Raw genomic sequence first — 21415 nt, forward strand, 5'->3', positions numbered from 1 at the left:
ATGAACAAGTAATCCAATGGCCATATTCATTACATTGGAAGGATTCAATTAACTCCATCACAAAGTACCAGTCTCATCATGGTTAACGTCACAGTGCAAAGTCATGTGTTGAGCTGTTGGCTCACACAATCTCAGTTTACAAGGCACAAACTGTGGGAAGAAGTAGGGTGTGAAAGGTGTACACTGGACATGGGAGGAGCAGACTGAGATCCAGGTGCCGTGGAATTGTAGGAAAGAAAGGAGTGTGACAGACTGGTGGGTCGGTCGTCTCCTGTTTGACAACTGCTGGTGTTACTAATAATTAATTTAGTTAATTGAAAATTAATTTAATCTACGGAAAAACTAATTTGGATTAGTTTCAAAAGGTCCAGTGTGTATAAGGTGGGTTTGCTCGCAGAAATTAAATAAACTACCTATAAGTATGTTTGTATCAGTGAATTACTGCTTTAAAATAAAACATTAACAGGTTTTCGCAGGCTTTTTTTTTGGCCCTTGGGCAAAGGGCTTGCGTTACAGAGGACACGATCTTGTGCAGCCTTGTTTCTACAGCAGTCTTAACAGACGTGCTTTTTCACATTGTGAGTTTGGAGCTAAGTGATAGAGAACAGCTTGGCCCACATAAGCCTGATGCATTTTCATTCATTCCCTTTCTTCTCCTCCAACTGAAGTTGTGTTGGCAAGGAAGGATCAGTTAAATGATGAGCTGATCATTTAATTCAGGTGTGTTGGAGCAGGGCAACATGTAAACTATGCAGGGCAGTGGTGAGGACCAGGATTGGGAAACATTAATTTAATGGTAATTGACTGTGTGCTGATACATTTGAAACAGTTTTGTTTTTCTTCACAACAGGAAGGACTTTGCTGAAAAGCAGAAGCTGATATATTTATCTGAGGAGGCAGTAAGAAACCTTCAACCTCTTCAATGTAAATGACAATTATTTACTGCCACATCCCTTTTATTTCAACTCAACAGGTTGTGAAAGAGACATCTCTCCTGCTCCTTGTGTGTCTCACTGAAGACGAGTGTATTAACCAGAGAGATGTCAGACGGCCATATTTATCTAACTGCTTTGCCCTCTGACTGTTGCCATGCTACATTCTGATAAGACAAAGTAAACAAGGGCTTGCGTTACAGAGGACACGATCTTGTGCAGCCCTGTTTCTACAGCAGTCTTAACAGACGAGCTTTTTCACATTGTGAGGTTGGAGCTAAGTGATAGAGAACGGCTTGGCCCACATAAGCCCGATGCATTTTCATTCATTCCCTTTCTTCTCCTCCAACTGAAGTTGTGTTGGCAAGGAAGGATCAGATCAAGGACTGTGATAAGTGAATATACACCAGTTACTAACATAAAAAAGAGGCATCGACATTCACTGCATAAACTCTACCTGGTCTCATCTTTGGCTCAGTTATGATGCATCTGAATTAGACCTAGATCAAAATGAAACCAAGCAACCTTTTCCTATAAAAATATCATTAGTTATTTTTGGTTTGGTTGAATTATTAAATACTGTGGTCAGAAGGTATAATTATATTAATATTATATTATTAATATTATTATTATTATATTACAGCACGAGGGGTGCTGTGCCAATCTCAGCTACATCAGGTGATAGGCAGGGTACACCCTGGACAGTTCGCCAGTCCATCGCAGGGCCACACACAACTAGAGACAAACAACCATTCACTCTCACACTCACTCCTATGGTCAATTTAGAGTGTCCAATTTACCTAATCCCCACATTGCATGTTTTTGGACTGTGGGAGGAAGCCGGAGAACCCGGAGAGAACCCACGCACACACGGGGAGAACATGCAAACTCCATGCAGAAAGGCCCTTGTTCCAACCGGGGCTCGAACCCGGGTCTTCTGACTGCAAGGCTAGAGTGCTAACCACTACACCCCCAGTGTGGCCCTATATTATTAATATATTATATAATTATAGTAATTTTATTCATTATTTTTTTGATTAGGGCTGGGGGGAAAATATCCAATTAAAAAAACTATTTTACATCAACAAAGCTAAAAAGATTAACCTTTTTTTTCCCTTTAAACTTAAAAAAAATCTTGATTAATAAAGAAAACAGGCCAGAGACGTTCAATAATGTAATGGAAACATTTAAGTATCTGAGACATAAAAATAGTAAAAAGTAAAAATAGTTGCACTGAAACAAATCTGATCTTGTAACGTTACAATCAATCAAGTGTAAAATATTTTGGATTAAGGCTGAATCATGTTTGGTCATCAGAAGACTAACACAGAAACTAAGTGGGGTGGCATGTTAAATACCAATAAATGCACATTGTTCAGTTTAATATTATTGTTTTCAGAGAACGAAATAAGTAGCCCTACGTCCTAACATCATCTAGCCCCTTCACATCTGAACCTGGAAGCAGAGAGTCTGGGTTTTATCTACAGACCCATGTAGTTCTCTGTGTGTGAAAACAAGACGTTTAAAGTGTTCAGTTAGGTTACGGCAATCAAGAAAATCAATAAGACAAAACATTGGTGAAATTAAAACTAACTTGTTCTGTAAAACAGAATTATTGTTGCTATGGATTGAGAAGGTGATTTAGTTACTTTTCAAATTGTCACAACCAACACAAAGCTCAACCTTTTCAAGAAAAGAGCTGTGAAAACCAAACCATCGAAATTAACTTTAAAACAAGTAACTGCAGTCACACCTCTTAGGTCGTTTTCCCACCTAATAGTCTCCGCTAGACTCGGTACGATTGGAGACTCGGTTCAATTGGGGATTGCAACACTCAAGTTGGTCCGACTTTGCTTTCAAGCTGCACAATCCAAACCTTTTGAATAACATGATCCCATCCTCGCCTGAGGCGGCGCTGCATCAAGAATTACTGAATGAGAAGACAAAGACAACAATGAACAAGAAAACTCGCTCATCTGTTAGTTAATCCAGGACAACTTCAGTTTCCTCCACATAAGAGCAAAACATAGGCGCCGAAACCGTAATTTCTCCCGCCTATCGCTTTACACGCACGTATGTGTTTTGGTTGCGTTTACCCACAATGCCCTGTGTTGTAGTCCACTTCCTGCATTTGGTTTACTTGAAGCAAGCCGAGACCTTTGTTTTTAGGTGGACCAGAGTTCGCTTCTTTGGTGCGGATCAGAGTTCAGTTGCGCATTCAAACCTACCCAAACGAACCGGACTTTCCAAGCCAACAAACTTGATTTAGAAGGGCTGGTATGAATGCACTCTTAAATTTGTAGTCACTTGTGGAGATAGTCATCAGTTGTCCAGCTCATGCATTTTGCATGGAGTCTCTTCAGATTCAAGTGGACTCATTTTTCTACTCATGTAAAAATATGAGCTGAGATTAATTTTATGAGTAAGGAGAAAAAAATAAAAATTAAAAAGTTTCCTTCACACACAGTCCTACTGTTTGTCCACTGATGAACCTGCTGCAGGAGGTTGATCTGCATTTTCTTTCTTATCAACACTGGACACATCATCCCCATTTCCTTTAACTTTCACCTGAGAAGCAAAATCTTTTTGTCCTTCTGTGTCATCAAGGGGAACCGACTTCTCAATAATGTTGACTTTAGGGACCGGGGGCTGGTAACGGTATGTGTATCCAAAGGCACGCAGGTGATAAGTGTAGTACTCCAATAAATACATATGTAAACTGTCTATGTAGTGGAAAGACACAGACACGTCTGAGCAGCAGTTTGGCCCCTGAAAAACAGGAATAAAGGTAAGAGTTAGTTGGAGGCAGTAAAGTATCAGGTTTTCAATTTACATGAAACAAAAACCACAAGTGTTTGGAATGGATGCTCATTGACTCAAACATCAACTCAGAACTGTTGTTTCAGATAAGCACATTGTGTGCTAGTCCTTAATAATACATTTAAAAAATTCTGTCTGGCAACAATTCCTGTGGATGTTAAAAACAGCAATACTAGATTCAGAGAATTAAACAAATAAAACTAATATTGGCTAGCTTGCATCCAAAGAAAGTCCTAACCTGGCTAACTTACATATTCATGTACTGATTAACTTATTAGTAACCCCTCATTTAGAAAACCTAGTGTTATCTGAATGAAGCCACACAAAAAATACTCTCAAATTCTCTCAGTCAAAGGTTTTTTTTCCTCTTTCCCAGAATGTCTCAGATATAATTTGAAAAATGCTACAGTGTTTTCCACTATCATTATATTGGTTGGGGGGTTCGGGTCACTTTTCTTATAGATAGAAAATCTCCACGTATTTAAGCACACCCAAAGTGATTCTGGTGAGAAAAATGTTTATTCTGCTGCTAGTAGTCAGAATCTCTGCCGCTACTGGTTCAAGCACAGAACAGAGAGAGAACATTCATGGAGCAGAGCAGTTCTAAAGAGTGTTCTAAAGTATTATTATTAGATATAAAACCTGTTTGGCTTGTTGCTCCCGCACCGCGCCACTCCTGGCCCAAAGCCACACATTTTGGGGAAAACACTGTAGCTACAAAGCACCAACCTGAACAACCAGTCCTTAAGTGATCAGGATCCAGTTTCTTTAGAACCAATTAACCAGTTTCACAGCATGTATGGCATATTTACACCACCTGCACTCACTTCGCCTCGGCACGGCACAGCACGACACGGTGTGGTTTAGGTTGCATCTCCACTACAAAAAAGTACCAACTCAACGTGGACGGAGTCATCACTGCACGGCTGCGTGAAACTACCGTGACTTTTACACGCAACACACACACAAATGAGTGACTAGTGACTTGTAAAGCAGTTGTTTTCAGTGTAACTGAATCAAATCACTAGAATCAGTTAATTAAAATATTTGTTCAGTACTTCCTCCTTGACTGGAGCACAGACTCCATCTGACACAGTCACTGGACTGAAACACAGTGGCAGAGTCTGTGAAGCAGCTCGTTGGTCGCTATCAGCAGTGCTGTCCCTAAACACACTAGACACCTGGTAGTTGTTGGAGATTGACCCGTGTTTTTAGGATTGTTAAGTAGTTCTAACTGATCTACAGTTCAGCACTGTTCGGCTTGATTTCTGTGTCGGACATCTCTTTCGGTACTCTGATCAAAGCGAGGCGAGGCGAGGCGAGGCGAATAGAGCTGGTGGAAATACACCATTAGTGTAAAGGATTGTAAAGGAGATGTGCAATACTTTAAGTTAAAAACCATGCAACTGTCCTTCTAATAAAAACACATCTAGTAAGATATTACACTTTTTTTTACATCGTGAACATCCGTATTGTAAATACTGTTTAATTGCTCTATTGTTGTTGTAATTCTGCCGGGGTACATGTACCTGGAGTGTTTTGAAATGCACCAATCAATAAAATGGATTTTTATTAAATACTGCTGAAAATGCTTCACTTGCCTCTGCGATGGGGTAGTAGCAGTAGCTCCAATACCAGAAGCTCTTGGGGAACTTGGCCGTGAGGTGCTGCTCAGGGACAAAGGGGTGAAATGTTTCCCTGTGACTTGTGTCTCTAGAGTCTCCTGCTTGCACCCCAACTTTCTCCATGCACTGCCCCATTGCCAGATCCTCTACAGAGGTAGTGTGAGTGCACAGTTTGCTTTTAAAGCCTGCTACAAACCGCCGTAGAGCTTCTTTGCTCAGCACATAACCTGCTCCTCCACTCATGTAGCCCTGCTTGGTATAGGGCTTAAATCTTCTGCCAAAGTAAATTGGCTCGTCCGGTGTGTGGTTCGCAAGAACCAACCGCAAGTTGTCTACAATAACGTAGGTGTCATCATCTGCCTTTAGGAACCAATCTGCCTCATGACCATGATGCTCATAGACATAATGGAAGGCCCGGATTGTTTTCCAGTACAGCTGATCCCGACCTTCTGCCGTATTTAAGCCCACAGCGGGAAAGTCGGGGTTATCCAAAGAGCTCATGAAGACCAAAACATTGCAGTGACGACTCCATGTAGACTTCACATGCTGAGCCTTTTTCTCCAGGTTCTGGGGTGCAGTCATCACCCAGCAAAGAATGCGCACATTTTTGTATAGATCATCAGCCATGCTACTGTCCTCACCTGGTGGAGAAATTTAAACATGAACTTCACATTAACTGCATCAACAACATTTTCATTTTATTTTTCAAACAGCTTGTTTTATTGTACCAACTATACAAAACACAAAGGGTATTTTTTTAAAAACAAAATTAACAGGTTTGGTGGGACCAGACAACCAGAGTTACTTTTCAGAACATTTTTAGTTGCCTATACTTTGTATACATACAGATGTTTCATGAAACTTACCATCCCAGGCCAGGTCCCTCTTGTAAAAGAGATTTTAATCTCAATGAGACTAACTTGGATAAATAAAGGATAGATAAATACATTTAAAAAAATGTGTTTGTTTTCTGGATGCTTTCACGGACGTTTGCTTTTGTTACATGCTGCTAGGTATACAGTACTGTGTAAACGTTTCAGGCACCACCAGCTCTGTTGTTTTTTCTGTCTGTCAAATTCTGTGGAATCATCACTTCAATTTGGAATGAAGTGAAGTGACTTAAAGCTGGTCTTATATATTAGCGAGCTGTCAATAAGTTTAACTCGTGCAACATGTGTATGTAATGCTCTGTCTTGAATAAACCTGGTGTAATAGACGTTTTTTACAGCAGATATTTCTATAAATGAAATAGTAGGACAAACACAGGATTTACCAGTAACATTAATTAAGGTTCCACTCCAGTATTAACAGAGCTGTGTTATTGTTCAAGTTTAAGGGTAGATCATGTTAAATATTTGACACCTGTAGAGGATGTTTGCATACATATTTTCTGGATGTGTTCTAGTAAAGTGAAATTAAAGTAATTATCCTCTATTGTCGTGATAGCATTGCTAAAACAACAAATTTAATGGTGGCCTAAGACTTCTGCACAGTACTATATATACACATATACATATATATCTTTCCACATACATACATATATGTATATACATACATAAATACAAATACATATATACATATACATACATATATGTATATATACATATACATACACATACATATAAACATATATATATATCCATTTTTTATTTGATTTTTTGTAATTGCTGGAACTCTGGCCCTTCTTTCAATGCATGAGTCATGATGCCATGCCAAGATAACAGTTTTCATCGACACACTGTCATTCTACAAGAAGCACAAGTTAGAGGAAGTTGAAATTTGTACACAGTATATTGAGTTTTGATGAAAAGGACGACGACCATTTTTTAGATGATTGACTAGCGCGCGGCACACACATATGTTTTTGATCATCACCTGCTTGACTTGCAGCCTACCTGTGTGATGGGGGTGCTGTAGGTTGAAAAGCGCAGACCGCTCCTTTTTCCATATGTTTCCTTCCTCCACAGTCTGGTGTTGGTCGTCAGTGTGTTTGTCACCGCTGTAGGTTTGTGGTAAAGTCCGACTCGTTTCATACCATATCTGCCGCAAAAACAAGTGCAGCACAAGGGTTCCGACCACAAAACCGACATAGAAGAAGACTCTGGATCTGGGGGTCTTCATGCTGGATCAGGTGGCGTCTCACTCACTGGTTCACCGTCCCTGGTTCAACTTGACAGGTGCTGAATAAGAGAGAGAGGGAAAATATGACCAACAAATATCACTCCCAAGTTTCTCTTTAAAGAGGTGTGAGCATTACCTTCTTTGGAAGGAACGTCAAAGTGCAACTCACTCCCTGTTCAAGGTGTGGTTTACTTACTAACAGTGTCGCAGACATCGCAGCCTCTTCATTAACCGCTCACTTTCGTCATAATGAAGGGTGGTCAGCTTTGAAAGACGAAACAAGTCATTTGCAGCGATGTTTTTTTTTTATTATTTTAAAACGTAACTTAGCCCAGTTAGCCTAACGCTGACATCTGCTGTGGAAAAAACGAGCAAAAAACGAATACACAAACAAGGAAAAAATAACCCGCGCGACGACGACAGATTAATTAAAATATCAGTCATTATAGTGACAACATAGTCTCGTGGGTGTTGGGCACGGAGCATTAGCTGGCCGACAGTCCATCATTTCATCGACGCTGCTAACGTTAACTTCAGTGCTAGTTAGCGAGGACCTCCTTCCTCTGTCGTGACAAGAAAGCTAACGTTATCTCAACCGAATGGAATAAACGACACGTTCGTTGCGTAGAATGAGTTGTTTGTCCCTTTTTAAGATGCCAACGTCCAGAGTAAGACATCAAAGTAACACTAATTCCAGGCCGCGGCAAACAAACACAACATCAGTACCTTGTGCAATTGTAGCACTTTCACCCAAACGGGCCGGGTAGTTCCGGTGAAGCATTTCATAAAATAAAAGAACCATTTTGTACAAAATGAATGTCTGTGTACATGGTATTGTTTCAGAGGTGCTGACTTTACAGAAATAAATGTATTTTTAAATGGTGATTAAAGTTTACACCTTTCTTTTGTTCTCAGAAACTTGATATTAAAATAATTGGTTGATTGGAGAGACAGATTTGTTTCACTGGATTCTGAACATCTACATCGACCTTTACCTCTGCAAATAACCCTGTGTTCCGAAGCTGGCTGGAGAGGACAGTGAACAAACACAGTCCTGTTTCACAGTGAATAGCACATAAGTGAAAACAAGGACTTTGACTTATCTAGTTTTCTTAACTATTATTTTATCGACAGTGTCTACGCATCTATTTTAATAAGGTTTCAATAATCATATATTTTAACACACTGTCCATATCACTAGAACTAAAAAGTACGGGTGTGCTTGTTTTAGTTCAAGGCGTTGCTCGGCGGTGCCTTTCACACAGCGTAAGCTCCGCTCGCTCCGGGACGCTTGGTTTCAAACATCCATTTACTGACATCACTCCGCGAATAAAACTGTGTTAATGAGTCATAGTTAATCATTTCTTGTTATTATAAATAATTATTATTTTTGTTGTTAGCTAAGCAGGTGTTTTAGTGGATAGAAAACAATAAAAAATAAAGCTGATAAAATTGGTGTTTGTACGTGAATTCAGAGGGCGGAGCGCTTCGTTCTACTTCTCGCGGTACAACCTCTTCCGGTCCTCTTTCCAGCTTCCCGTGCAACATGGTAAGTGTGTTTCGGTGCGGCCGTGTCGCAAAAACGGAACAAAATGTTATTTAACTCGAATATTCACACACAATTGTTTATTATGGGGTGTTATAAACACATAGAGAACATACGGCGTGGAGAACAATCATGAGATTCTGGTTTAAGTGGACAGATAAAGTGTCCGGGCCCAATGCTAGCCGTTAGCAGGCTAGCCTTTTTGGTGCATGTGTTCGTGTGAGCGCCGGTGATAAAGTGTGGCCAGGCGGTGTGACGGAACATGGGCGAATTAAACGTCTCCGTAACGTTATATATTTAAGTTAAAATGGCCCGGAATAAATCCTGAAGTATACATTTAATTGTGCAGTTAACTGTCGCTTTCGTGATACTATGCCAAACGCTCGTTTAATGTGTGGGTAGAATATGTGTGATCGACATTGTGAATTTGTCCGGTTCATGTAAGGGTTATTGAAGTGCGTTTTTTAAAAATAACTAAACTATATACATTTCCCATAGATTGAACAGGCTAATTTCGGCTGTCTAAATTTATTTGAATCACGGAAGTGATTTTTTTCAGACAGTTAATCCTGGGTTGTGCTGCGTAGTACATCCATTACTACAGCTACATTGGTCAATAACGTGTGTAAAGCATACATTTCTATTTATTCATTGTGGTAAAATATCCTGCCATACCATTGCATGTATTACATTTAATATATAAATATATTTAAGTCTTCTAGCTTAATTTAGCATTATATTTTTTACCTTGAACTCTAATTTATTGTAACAAACTTAAGATCTTAATTATGTCATGAATATGTGACTAGTTAATAATATTTTGAATTTTTTATCCACATTTATGTTTCTTAAGAAATGCTTAAATTCTCAGTTCAGATTTGCCTCTTCACATTACCCCTGCATTTCAGATTCCCCAAACCTAGAGTGTCTGTTTGAAATTGTGACTTTAAAACAATGACTTTGTTGCCCGGATTCACTTCCAAAGGCAAAAGTGGCAAAAGTACTGAGTATGAGAGTCTGCTTCCTGTTGACACAGTTAGGCATTTGCCCAATGTGCCCAAATTGTTATGTGAAACATGTAACGTGTGTTTATCGATATAAATTACCTTTGATACAGAGCTTTAATGCTCATCAGGAAGCAGATCAGATTTTATATGGAAATGCTTTTTCAAATTTAAATTTTCAAGTGCATGTTTAACCCTGTGTTTGGTAATGTGTCCTGTATTTTTGACAGACTAAGAAAAGGAGGAATAACGGTCGTGCCAAGAAGGGCCGTGGGCATGTGCAGCCCATCCGCTGCACCAACTGTGCCCGCTGTGTCCCCAAGGACAAAGCTATCAAGAAGTTTGTCATCAGGAACATCGTGGAGGCTGCAGCTGTGAGAGACATCACAGAAGCCAGTGTCTTTGACTGTGAGTATATTCATTTTATTTTTTCATTTCACATATGGACATACTTTTGTGAGTGCTGGCAACATAACTTCATCTCTCTTGTGTGTGTCTTGTCTGCAGCTTATGTTCTGCCCAAGCTCTATGTGAAGCTGCATTACTGTGTTAGCTGTGCCATCCACAGTAAAGTGGTGAGGAACCGCTCCTGTGAGGCCAGGAAAGACCGTACCCCACCACCCAGATTCAGGCCTGCTGTGAGTACCATTTATAACACTGCACTCTGTTTACTATGTTCATTAAAGCTATATTATTAAGTATTGTTGCTTTGGGATTAATGGGCCTAATTGTAGCAGGGTTTTGGTTTACTATGAATACTTGCATACATTGTACTAAAGCACCAGGACTAATATACCTATTTGAACACACAAACTTTAATTAATGTAATTGTAAGGCAAGAATGAAGTTGTATAAATCTAAATCTGTCTTTTTCTGTTTGACAGGCTGGCGCACCAAGAGCTCCTCAGAAGCCCATGTAAAAGAATTTGAAGATGCGCTTCACCTGAATAAAGTGAAAAATCTTTACAAAAACTTAATTGTGAAGCACATTATTTCCATCTGACCATGTGTTGTATTGTCACAGGAAAGAGGCCTGTCAAGTATTTTTTATTTGGAATAGACTCTTACAGTACAAAATTTACAGTAGTTTAAGATCAGATTATGCAAATGCATAATTACATATGATACATTTGAAAAGGCTCTGCAGTTACTTAAAGCAATATCAGCCCATTTACAGGAGGGGAATGTTGAACAGTAAAACCAAAGAGAGCAAATAGTGCAACAAGGAAAACATTTAAACACAAAATACCACAAAACTAGGCTTGGTTTCTTTTGCTTTAGTCTTGAATTGGAGCAGTTTATTTGGTTGTCCTTCAGAAAGCAAGGGTGCACGGTAAGGTGCAAAGAGCACTGGTACCACATGCATTGGATTGACAAGCACATTACTGTCCAGTGTAGCACAGAGAAATATAGCACTACATCCAAACTCACAATTTTTGAAGGGGAGAAAAATCAACCTGCTTTGCACAAAACCTATGACTTAAACACATTTTAACAGGGGTTAGTTGAATTCAGGACTGGGACTCATAAATATTCTACATCATAAACTGCTCTACATTTCAACATAATAGCCTTGGGCTCAGGTGCACAGAAACCTTTTTTTTTTTTAAGTTGGCTCATCTTTGGCTACTAGCTTCCCACATTATTTAAGTAATGATGCATCAATGGTCATCTGGTTGTGGCCAAGGTCACTGATTACTGGTGAATTAAGTGTTTTCTACAAGTGTTTAAGAATAAGAATTCCAAGATGGCCAAAAAAGGCTGCAGCCAGAAAATGGGAATTCAAACCAATAGAAATGAAATGGAGACAGGACCTCAGGCGAAAGGCACAACAGCCAAATACTTGCACCAGATAATCACACCTAAAGCTTGAATTAGTTTTGTAAATCAGAATATACAGTCCATGTAAAGTGAATGAATGAAAAAGCCAATGCCTTATTTTTCTTACTGCTGAAGACATGTGGGTTTAAGATCAAAAGCTGATAATAGGACAAGCTTTCACAAATTCAGATATTATTTGAATTTCGAAATCTGTGAATTAGTTTGGTGCCTAGTGTTTAAAGCCAAAATGTTATCACATGGATTACTCTTTGACAGCCTCTTAGATTCACTGTTTAACATTATACAACTGTGACAGACTAGTCTTAGTTTGAGATCTAGGATTCATCTGCGAACCCTGTTGATGAAAGTGAACCAATATGAAGACAGAATGAAATGTTATGTAGGTCTTCAAACATCTCACAGGAAATGTAAACCTGAACATCTTAACTCAAATGTCTTCTGCAAGCGACAAAAACAAAATGAATTTTACTGTTGCGACACAATAGATGGTGTTTGGTGTATGGTGTTCATGATGCATCAAAGCATTTTTGTCCATGTAAACTCAATAATTTCAGTTTCATTTGCAATTAAAACAATGTTGTCAAATCATTTACACTTGAGTCACATCATGATTTCTAGTTCAGGTTGCAGAAAAAATCACATCTCAGGCTTCCGTGTTTTATAGTTTACAAACGGACAGCTACCACGACCTAACAGTCTGTTCATACATTAAGGCATGATCATCTGATTTTGTATATCAAACAGACGTTTTAATCATTTTTTAAGGGTTCTGATTACTACAGACAAAGAATCTCATTGTGCCAACAAGTGACTTTTCCTCTTTTACAAAAACTCGTACACAGATAAATAACAGCAACTTTTCTCACCAAATGTCAAACGAAATAAAACTGAACTCAGGTTAACATTTTCACTTACTTTCAAATGGAAATTCCAAATTATAATTTGGGAGACTTTTCTGTAAATGTCTTCTGCTAAACCAAGATAATTTTAATATCATAGCTCATACTACGTACATAGTATGATCATTAAAAGTTTTCATGATTCTGTTCTTATAAAGTGCTTAACAGAGGAGAAACTGTGATTCTTTGCTTTAGCCACAGAGGAAAAAAACATCATTTGGTGAGTTTTCATACATTTAGACCACTACTGAAAAATATGATAATTCAACACGTGACAGAATTAACCTTGGATAAATCAGTGGTTTCTGTTAAACCTGCAATTAAAAAGCAATGTTTATCAAAGTGGGATACATCTACATTTAGACAAATATAAAGGGGACATTTTGTTCAAAAAAACATTGATGGGATTAAGTTGGTTGATGATTTTGTTGATTGTCACATATATTTTATTTTTAAACCTTTTGAATATCAGCGCTCCATAAATATGCAAAACTTTCTTTTGAGGTAATTTATGACGGGAGATCAATCTCATCTACAAACGCAACGCGTATTAACACGTATCAGTTTTTTGTACTCAATTCTGTGGTGTAAACTTTGCAAATTACATTTTGGACAGAACAACTTATTGTGCTCAAGTTGTGTTCAGTGAGAAATATTAACGGTTAAAAGAACACATCAATGTTGTTTTACGACGTAAACAGCCAGAAGTTCAACGCTGACAGTGACTGTTTCTTCTGATGTTTTATCTCCGTACAATCTTACCAAGACTGTGCCTGGTGATTCTTTAGTCTGAAATGTGTCCAAAAACAAAACAAATACACAGACATTCTTGGGAGGAGGGTTATAAACTGCTACATCACTCATTCATGTCATAGCAGCATGAGCCAAATGCAGTGTTACATTAAGTCTTTGATAAATTAGCAGAACTGGTTCTTTGCCAACACGACACAATACAAACATCTAGGATAAACAGATGTGCAAACTGCAAAGCCATAAGCCAGAGACTTGTCTAAAAACAATTTGAGTGCCTCATTTGTTTTATAAATCACCCGAAATGAATGCTTTCAAGATGAGACTTTGTGTCCTTCAGTCCAGTCAACAAGGTGTGAACGGGGTGAAGAAAGGCACAATACAATGAGATAAAATTATGTTTAAACATGGAAGTAAGGGATGAAAGTTGATATCAAGTGATGAAAGGGAAAATGTCAGGGACTGGTAAAGACCCAATAACCTCTTGAGTAATCTCTAAAGCTGTGGCAGTGATACTCCTATCCAAGTGAGAAGAACATTTAATCAGTTTTCCTCAAATTTCAGAGAAATGTGCAGTCATTAATGTATTCTATAAAATAGTTTAATATATTCATAGTATTCTGGCAAATATCAGTGCAACAAAAGCAGTCATAGAAAAACAAAAAGAACATTTCACACAAAGCCTCTTTGGGCATTCACACAAGTAAAGGCCTTCATTTTCCACCTATTTACTCAACTGACTTTCAAAACAACACACGGGGTCCCTCACATTCTCTTACACACAATCACAAACAGACACACACACACACACACACACACACACACTCAGACCTGTCAGCCAAACCTCCATTAGAACCAAAAGTGCATTTCTAGGTCTTGTACTCATATCCATTCAGCTTGGACCTGGTGTTTGAGTTTGGTCTGCACTTCACAATCAAAAAAAAGAAGAAGTAGTCATTGTTAGGAAATCGTTAATCTGAAGAGGTGTTAAAAACTTAATAGATTCCATTTTAAATGTTATTATTGTAAAGTGCACAAGGAGGAGACATTTTCATGTTATGGAAAATCAGATTTGTCTACTGTGATTTGTGCAGCAGGTGTGAAGTTTGGAGCAAGGCACGTCCGGATGAAAAAGTGAATTAGCTTTTCGTCTACTTTAGAATACCTTCAATTAAAAGTGTATTTTAAATGGATTTTTTGTTCGAGGTGCATTTAAGAAAGGATCACAATCGTAATTTTAGAAACACACATGCAAAATTTATATTACTGCTGCTGGTACATGCTTATTGAAACATTCCCCTTTAATGTGTGTGCAGACCAAACTATGCCAGGTCCTCGCCTGAGTGTTAAAAATAGGTTTAGATTGTTCACCCTTTATCCTCAGTCAAGGATGTGCTCTCCACGGACGATGTGAGAAGAAAATTCATAGCGATCCTGGCTGCGGTGGCCACAGATGTTGCACTCAAAAGGCTGGCGGAAACCGTGACAGCCCATATGGATGGTAAACATAACATGATCCAGGAAAAGAACACGGCAGTGTTCACAACGGAAAGAGCGCACAGCCCGCCCTTCCCCATCTACAACCCGAAAAGCCTCCCTAGAAGTGGAGGAGGGCGCTGCAGGTGAGCTGGGAGTAGGAGCGAGGGCAGGAGGTGGTGGGGCTGTGTGGCCTCCATCCTCTCTTTCCACCTCTCTTTCTTTGGCGTGGCTGGGACTATGTCTGTCCCGACACCTGTGGTGTGCAACAGGAGGAGGCACTGGGTTATGGTTGTTAGAGTAGAGGAGGTGGTGACCATTGTTACTGTGCAGCACTGGGGTCGCAGCAGTACTGTTGCATGGCTCATCTGGCATGCTCTCTGTGTCTGTAGAGTCCTGGCAACCATTGCTAGGTGAAGGTGCATGACTTCGACCAACAGGCAGGTCTTCATGACCCTCTGCTGCCTCCCTTCCCCCTAAACCTGCTGTTCCCAGCCCAGTCACTGTCCCTGAACAATCCAGCCTCGGCCCTAAAGCAATGGGGGTGTGAGAGGAGCTGTGGATCGGCCGGAGTTCTGGTAGACATGAAGGGTGAGTGGTGGGAAGGTGAAGAGGCCTCAGAGTGTCTGATACCCCTCCTCCATTACCTGCTATGCCTGTATATTCTCCTCCCAGACCAGTAAAGTGCTGAGCTTCGAGATCTACGTGCATCTCACCATCTTTATCCAAACCGGCACTGAGCTCATAAGGTGCATCTCCAAGATTGAGTCGTATGTGCTTTTGTCCTGCAATGGAGAGAAACAATCTCATAATATTGTAAAATGGAAAACCTCTGTGGAAGATGTCAACGACTGCATTTAAAATAAGAGATTCATCCTTTGGAAAGCTTGCCCAGGTAAGTAAACAACCTGACCACCGGACAGTGGTGGTTCTGCTGTTGTTGAATGCACAAAAACAGTCAAATTAAACACTGTTCCCAGTCTAGTCCCGCAGCTATAGGTGAAATCAGGCCTTAATAATGGGTGGCAAGTTGTGTAAATCATGCAACTTGGAAAAAACAAATGAAAAAAAAATCCTAAAAAAGCTGGTGATCACATCTCAAAAAAATAAGCCCTAAAGCGTGCGCTATTCAATTCAAGCAATTAATGCGACCCTCTACGCTTCCGGAACCCATCCACACTGAGACCAAATGCTCACCTACAAATTTTTGTGGTGTGGATCTCTTGCGTTTGGTGATGCTGTTTGCCAGCCGATCAATAAATGTCATCTTGTCTGCAGAGGGTTGCAGTACAGAGTCTGTTATAAACTCTAGCTCTTTCATCTCCTCTCCTGCACAAAGTACAAACAAATTGTAATGTTATTATATTTGGGGTTTTCTTATTACCGAGACAGCATTCCGAAGGTTTTAGATGTATTTAATCTAATCCAAATTTTGGGTATATAATAAAAACTGGGAGACAACTGGAGGTTTGTTCAATGGATACAACAACAGTAGTCCATTTGGATATGGATATTTGCAGCACAATAATCTGATTCGTGGGAAACTGTTCTTTATTTCTGATATGCAAAAGAAAACACATACCTGGATTCTGTGCACTGGATGGCTGCTGCGACTCCAGACTCCGCGCGTAACTGTGGCAACGCTCACGGTGCTCCTCCAAGGTGCTCTGCTGTTTGTAACTCCGACCACAATAACTGCACTTATACGGTTTCCCAACAGTTGGAGAAGACACTGGGGACAACGTTGGAATGTGGCATTATTATTGTTCATACAAGTCAAATTTAATTTTAAAAAGGCTTGAACTTTTTTTTACCTGCATGAGTACGAAGGTGGCCAGTAAGTGCATCTCGTCTCCGACAGGCATAGTTGCAGAAGGGACATTTAAAGGGCTTCTCCCCTGAGTGCAGCTTGATGTGTCGGAGTAGATTACCCTTTTGAGTGAAGGACGCACCACACTGATTGCACTGGAATGGTCGCTCACCTGGGGACAGATTGGCACATTTTAAACTTGGATACATCTGTTAAATCAGTGGTTCTCAAACTTTTTTATATGAAGTACCACCTGAGCCCTCAAAGTAACATTATTGCCAACATTAACATAGTTTTTACAGGAGGCAGATTTACTCTCTCATCATCCTCCTCTTCCTCACATATACTTCACACACACACACTGGTATAGTGAAATTAGATGACGATGGAGCGAGAGATAAGGTGTCTCTAATCATTATTTTTCTTTTTTAATTTTCTATGCACTCTGGTCAAAATTCCTCAGCTCCACTCTGATCACATACCCTATTATATACAGTAGAACAGTATTTCCGGACCACTAGAGGAAGATACCACAGTTTAAGAACCATGGTGTTCGGTTATTCATCTTGATTATTGAGCAGAAATACATTTGGACAAGCAAAATGTTCACATAATCAACATTTTTCAAGATGATATTTCCCCCCCATGGTGCATATAATTCCAAAAGAAAACGTCGAGGGAGGCCTAATGAAAAATGTATGATCCAATTAGAAGCCAAAGACATATTTTATATCTGTCCTATTTCATTTAATAAAAAATAAATGTTTTCTCACAGTCACCTGTATGGCTGCGTTTGTGCACCATGAGCACATTAGGCCCAATGCAGATCATTCCACACACGTCACACTTGAGCTTTCCATTTGGCAGCCTGGTGGCTCCAGTTGGCGTGGGTTCAGGATTGGTGAGCTCCCTGTAGCCGCCAACAACCTCACATCCTGGCTCTGACCCCCCTCCTTCTACCCGCTCCCCCCTTTCATCTTCAGTACTGCGACCTGGGTCTTCATCACTGTACAACTCCACTTTAATGGAGTTTGCTAGAGGTGCAAGAGCAACAATAAAGAATGTCTTAGATGAGTGTGGTACCTTGCAAGATATCAGACTGAAAAAAGATAGAGATTTATGTGATTGGGGTGGGGCTTTCTCATCATCGTGATCTCAAATTGATATTATGTGTAATCTGAATGGTAAAAAAATATATACATATATGGTACACTGTATGAACACCCTAAAAATAATCTCAAATTTGACACGGCAGGTTGTTACAGTTTAGATAGATTGGGAAAAACAGATGCAAAATAAATGAGATTTTCTCACTGACCACTGAGGGAGCGGCTAGGAGAGGTCTCCTTGCTGTTTGGGGTGCTCACTGTAGGACCTCCAAGGGCCCCAGAAAACTCTCTTTCCATGGAAGAGTCTCCACTAGCTGCAACAAACATAGAAAAACACAAGCACGATCTGTCACTTAAACATGTCAACACTTGGAGAAGATAAGTATATTTGTGCTGCAAAATAGCGGAGTACTACCTGATATGTAAGATCGGCCATTACAGTCATCAACATCCATGCTAGTTCAAGCAGAATACTGAAATGACAGTTTTGTCAGCGATTAAGATTAGGGCTGCAACAATTAATAGACTACATTAATCACTAACCACACTGCCTGGCCAAAAAAAAAACTCACCACCTGCACCCATCAGGCCTAGTGCCTACTGTACAAGCCTGTGGGGACAGTGCTATGATCTGGGGTTGCTGCAGTTGGTCAGGTCTAGGTTCAGCAACAATATGTGTCCAAAGAATGAGGTCAGCTGACTACCTGAATATAATGAATGACCAGATTATTCCATCAATGGATTTTTTTTCTTCCCCGATGTCACAGGCATATTCCAAGATGACAAAGCCAGGATTCATCGGGCTCAAATTGTGAGAGAGTGGTTCAGGCAGCATGAGACATCATTTTCACACATGAATTGGCCACCACAGAGTCCAGACCTTAACACAATTGAGAATCTTTGGGGTGTGCTGGAGAAGGCTTTGCGCAGTGGTCCAACTCTCCCATCATCAATGCAAGCTCTTGGTGAAAAATGAATGCAACACTGGATGGAAATAAATATTGAGACATTGCAGAAGCTTATCGAATGAGTGACGTAATCAAAGCTAAAGGCAGTCCAATAAAATATTAGAGTGTGTGACCCTTTTTTACGCTGCAAATTTGTTTTTTGACAATAACCAGGTTCAAGTGTCTTTCATAATTAAAACCTGCTCTATGATTTTTCAGCATTTTACAAATTAGTATTTTCTGGTTTCTTTGCTCCGGATAAAAAAATAATCATTAAAAGTGTATATTTAAATTGGTGGACAAAGCAAGACATTACAGAATATCATTTTAAGTCTGGGAAACACCAATGTACAATTTAACATTTTCTGACTTTCATGGACCAAACAACTAACTGAGAAAAATATTTGACAGATCAATCAATTATGTTAATAATCATTAATTGCAAGCCCTAGTTAAGATCAAACTCATTCACTACTTCACTCAAACATTAATACAGTGCAACGTTCTTTAAAATGACAGGAAATATTCATGCAGTAGATTGGGCGGAGGTCAAATTTGACATCACACAAAGACATGGACTTTAAACTGCACCATTCATTTCCCAGTGACATTATCTGACGGTAAATGTTATTAAGATTAACAGATGCTGCTACAGTATTTGCACTAATTGTACCAGCGGCTAAGTTAGCGTTACATTTAGCCTGTGGAGCTGCAGTTCAGCTGTTTGACTCGGTACAAATTGTGTTGACTAATGACAACACCGAGAAAATGATTTCGTGATGAGAAGTTATTACATTAACCTCATTTGAGAACAATTATTCATAGATCCAGTTCGCAGAACAAAAGGACACCGTTTCGTCGAGGCAATGTTCACACATCGGCCTAGGTGGCTAACGTTAGCTTACGGCATGTGATGGACCGTTAGCCACTTCAGCTCGACACAACACTGTAACATAACAGCCTCTCGTCCCTGACGGCTCATGATAAACGCAAAGTTAAGTGACAGCGAATAAATTGGTGTAGTGACGCATAGTGGATGGTGCTGACTAACTGCAACTCATCACTTTTCAGGCAACTGAAATATCGGTGCCTTTTCAACAGTGGCGTAACTAACCACCCTTAACCCGAGCTACTGTACGCTAGCTAGCATCACAGCCAATGTTTCCTAAACCGTTGCTATGGCACCCACCGCCGCTCGTCGTGCTATGGCTAATTTAGCTAGTGGTTAGCACGCTAGCTGGCCTGTTCTCTCTGAACCCCGAGGCTGACATCAACAACTCAACACAGAATAGGCAGGCAAATACACAAGTGGTTTAAATTTTTCCTAGGAATTGTTGCATTACCTGTCCCTCTCTGGCAGGGCCGTGTCAGTGAGCGTTTTCTGTATTTTCATCTGCCTGTTTATGGCCGCTTCTCCCGGCAGCAGTTACCTTCTGCCCTAAGCCATTTCCGGTGTCTCCCGAGACCAAGCAGCAGCAAACAGGACATATAAATCTGAATGACAACACAATAAATATACTCAAAGTCCGCAGGGGTATTATGTAAAACAGTCTATTGAATGTTGTTAGTCGCGAATTTAGTTGTGGTGGTTAAAAGTGCCGCTGTAAGAAATGGTGACACCTAATGGTGAAACTGCATATTACGTCAAACTGTACTCGATTAGCTTCAAGCAGACTACCTAAAAGGGATACTTGAGAACAGGTATGTTATCAGAAAATGGCTTTGGTAGAAGTTGAAGTCACCTTTTACAATGTTATTTGAGTGAACGTCTTAAAGCATATGACTTTTACATATTTACAGATTCATTTTGCATCATAAATGTTTTTGTTGTGAACTGTATATCAAAACAAACACTTATACTTGTAACCTCACCAGTCTGTTAACTGATGGCTTAAAGTGTTATGTATTCAGTTTGTAAGGTTTGAAGTCATTGTCATGTAGGAGAGCGATCCTTAATTTTTTTCTTTATGTAGTAAACTAGTTTCGAAACATAAAACGTTCCGATTGCTTTGTCCAGTCGGCTACTGTAGAAACATGGTGGTACAAGATGGCAGCCTCCGTAAGCAAGGCCCTTAACAAAACAAATTAAAGTGATTTTTATTTTAAAGCAATTGTACACTTAATCATAAACATACTTATGGTATTCAATTAATGCCAATAAAACTTCCTAAATGTTACACACTGCAGTTGTCAGGGTAATTTAGGTGGATCACTTCTTACATGAACAAGCAGATTAATTCATATTTAATGGCGAACTGACCCAATTCAGATCGTTATTGCTACAAGCTGTTCGTTTACACCAGTGTTGTAACGCAACAAAGTACAAATACTTAACTGATCTTTACTTTATTTGTTATTTGTATTTCTAGCAATTTACACGTCTTAGAAAAGAAGGGGGAAATCCCTTCCCAGCCTTTTCGGCCCTAATCCAAAGTTGTTGTACTGTAAATTGTAAATTTCCTAAGTTAATTATGTGCCTTTACTCCAATACATTTCCCCTAACTATCTTCATTACTCGTTACTAGCAGATAAAA

General features: G+C 39.6%; 3 protein-coding genes across 7 annotated transcripts; 1 reads left to right on the forward strand and 2 right to left on the reverse strand.

The window, feature by feature from the left end:
- Positions 1 to 2102: 2102 nt before the first annotated feature.
- c1galt1b (core 1 synthase, glycoprotein-N-acetylgalactosamine 3-beta-galactosyltransferase, 1b) lies at positions 2103 to 8370 on the reverse strand. 2 transcript variants are annotated; one of them, XM_044025115.1, is made up of 4 exons: positions 7695 to 8370; positions 7273 to 7557; positions 5354 to 6018; positions 2103 to 3701 (listed from the first exon to the last, which is right to left on the reverse strand). In XM_044025115.1, the coding sequence occupies exons 2-4, from the start codon at positions 7496 to 7498 to the stop codon at positions 3402 to 3404; spliced, it is 1191 nt and encodes a 396-aa protein (XP_043881050.1). In that variant the 5' UTR covers positions 7499 to 7557; positions 7695 to 8370; the 3' UTR covers positions 2103 to 3401. The 2 variants fall into 2 exon arrangements, with proteins under 2 accessions (XP_043881050.1, XP_043881051.1); XM_044025116.1 differs by having other exon boundaries at positions 7635 to 8370.
- A 641-nt stretch (positions 8371 to 9011) lies between these two features.
- Positions 9012 to 11020, forward strand: LOC122767803 (40S ribosomal protein S26). Its single transcript, XM_044023279.1, has 4 exons — positions 9012 to 9047; positions 10279 to 10456; positions 10556 to 10686; positions 10933 to 11020. Exons 1-4 carry the CDS (start codon positions 9045 to 9047, stop codon positions 10966 to 10968), a joined length of 348 nt encoding a protein of 115 aa, XP_043879214.1. The 5' UTR covers positions 9012 to 9044; the 3' UTR covers positions 10969 to 11020.
- Positions 11021 to 11058: 38 nt separating this feature from the next.
- On the reverse strand, positions 11059 to 20475 carry LOC122767801 (zinc finger protein Eos-like). 4 transcript variants are annotated; one of them, XM_044023274.1, is made up of 8 exons: positions 20225 to 20475; positions 18350 to 18407; positions 18144 to 18248; positions 17599 to 17859; positions 16830 to 16997; positions 16598 to 16747; positions 16213 to 16344; positions 11059 to 15800 (listed from the first exon to the last, which is right to left on the reverse strand). In XM_044023274.1, the coding sequence occupies exons 2-8, from the start codon at positions 18387 to 18389 to the stop codon at positions 14920 to 14922; spliced, it is 1737 nt and encodes a 578-aa protein (XP_043879209.1). In that variant the 5' UTR covers positions 18390 to 18407; positions 20225 to 20475; the 3' UTR covers positions 11059 to 14919. The 4 variants fall into 4 exon arrangements, with proteins under 4 accessions (XP_043879209.1, XP_043879210.1, XP_043879211.1 ...); XM_044023275.1 differs by lacking the exon at positions 20225 to 20475 and adding an exon at positions 18507 to 18619; XM_044023276.1 differs by lacking the exon at positions 20225 to 20475 and having other exon boundaries at positions 17605 to 17859; positions 18350 to 18619.
- Between the last annotated feature and the right edge of the window lie 940 nt (positions 20476 to 21415).

Source organism: Solea senegalensis, linkage group LG4 (genome assembly GCF_019176455.1).
Source record: "Solea senegalensis isolate Sse05_10M linkage group LG4, IFAPA_SoseM_1, whole genome shotgun sequence".
NCBI lineage: Eukaryota > Metazoa > Chordata > Actinopteri > Pleuronectiformes > Soleidae > Solea > Solea senegalensis.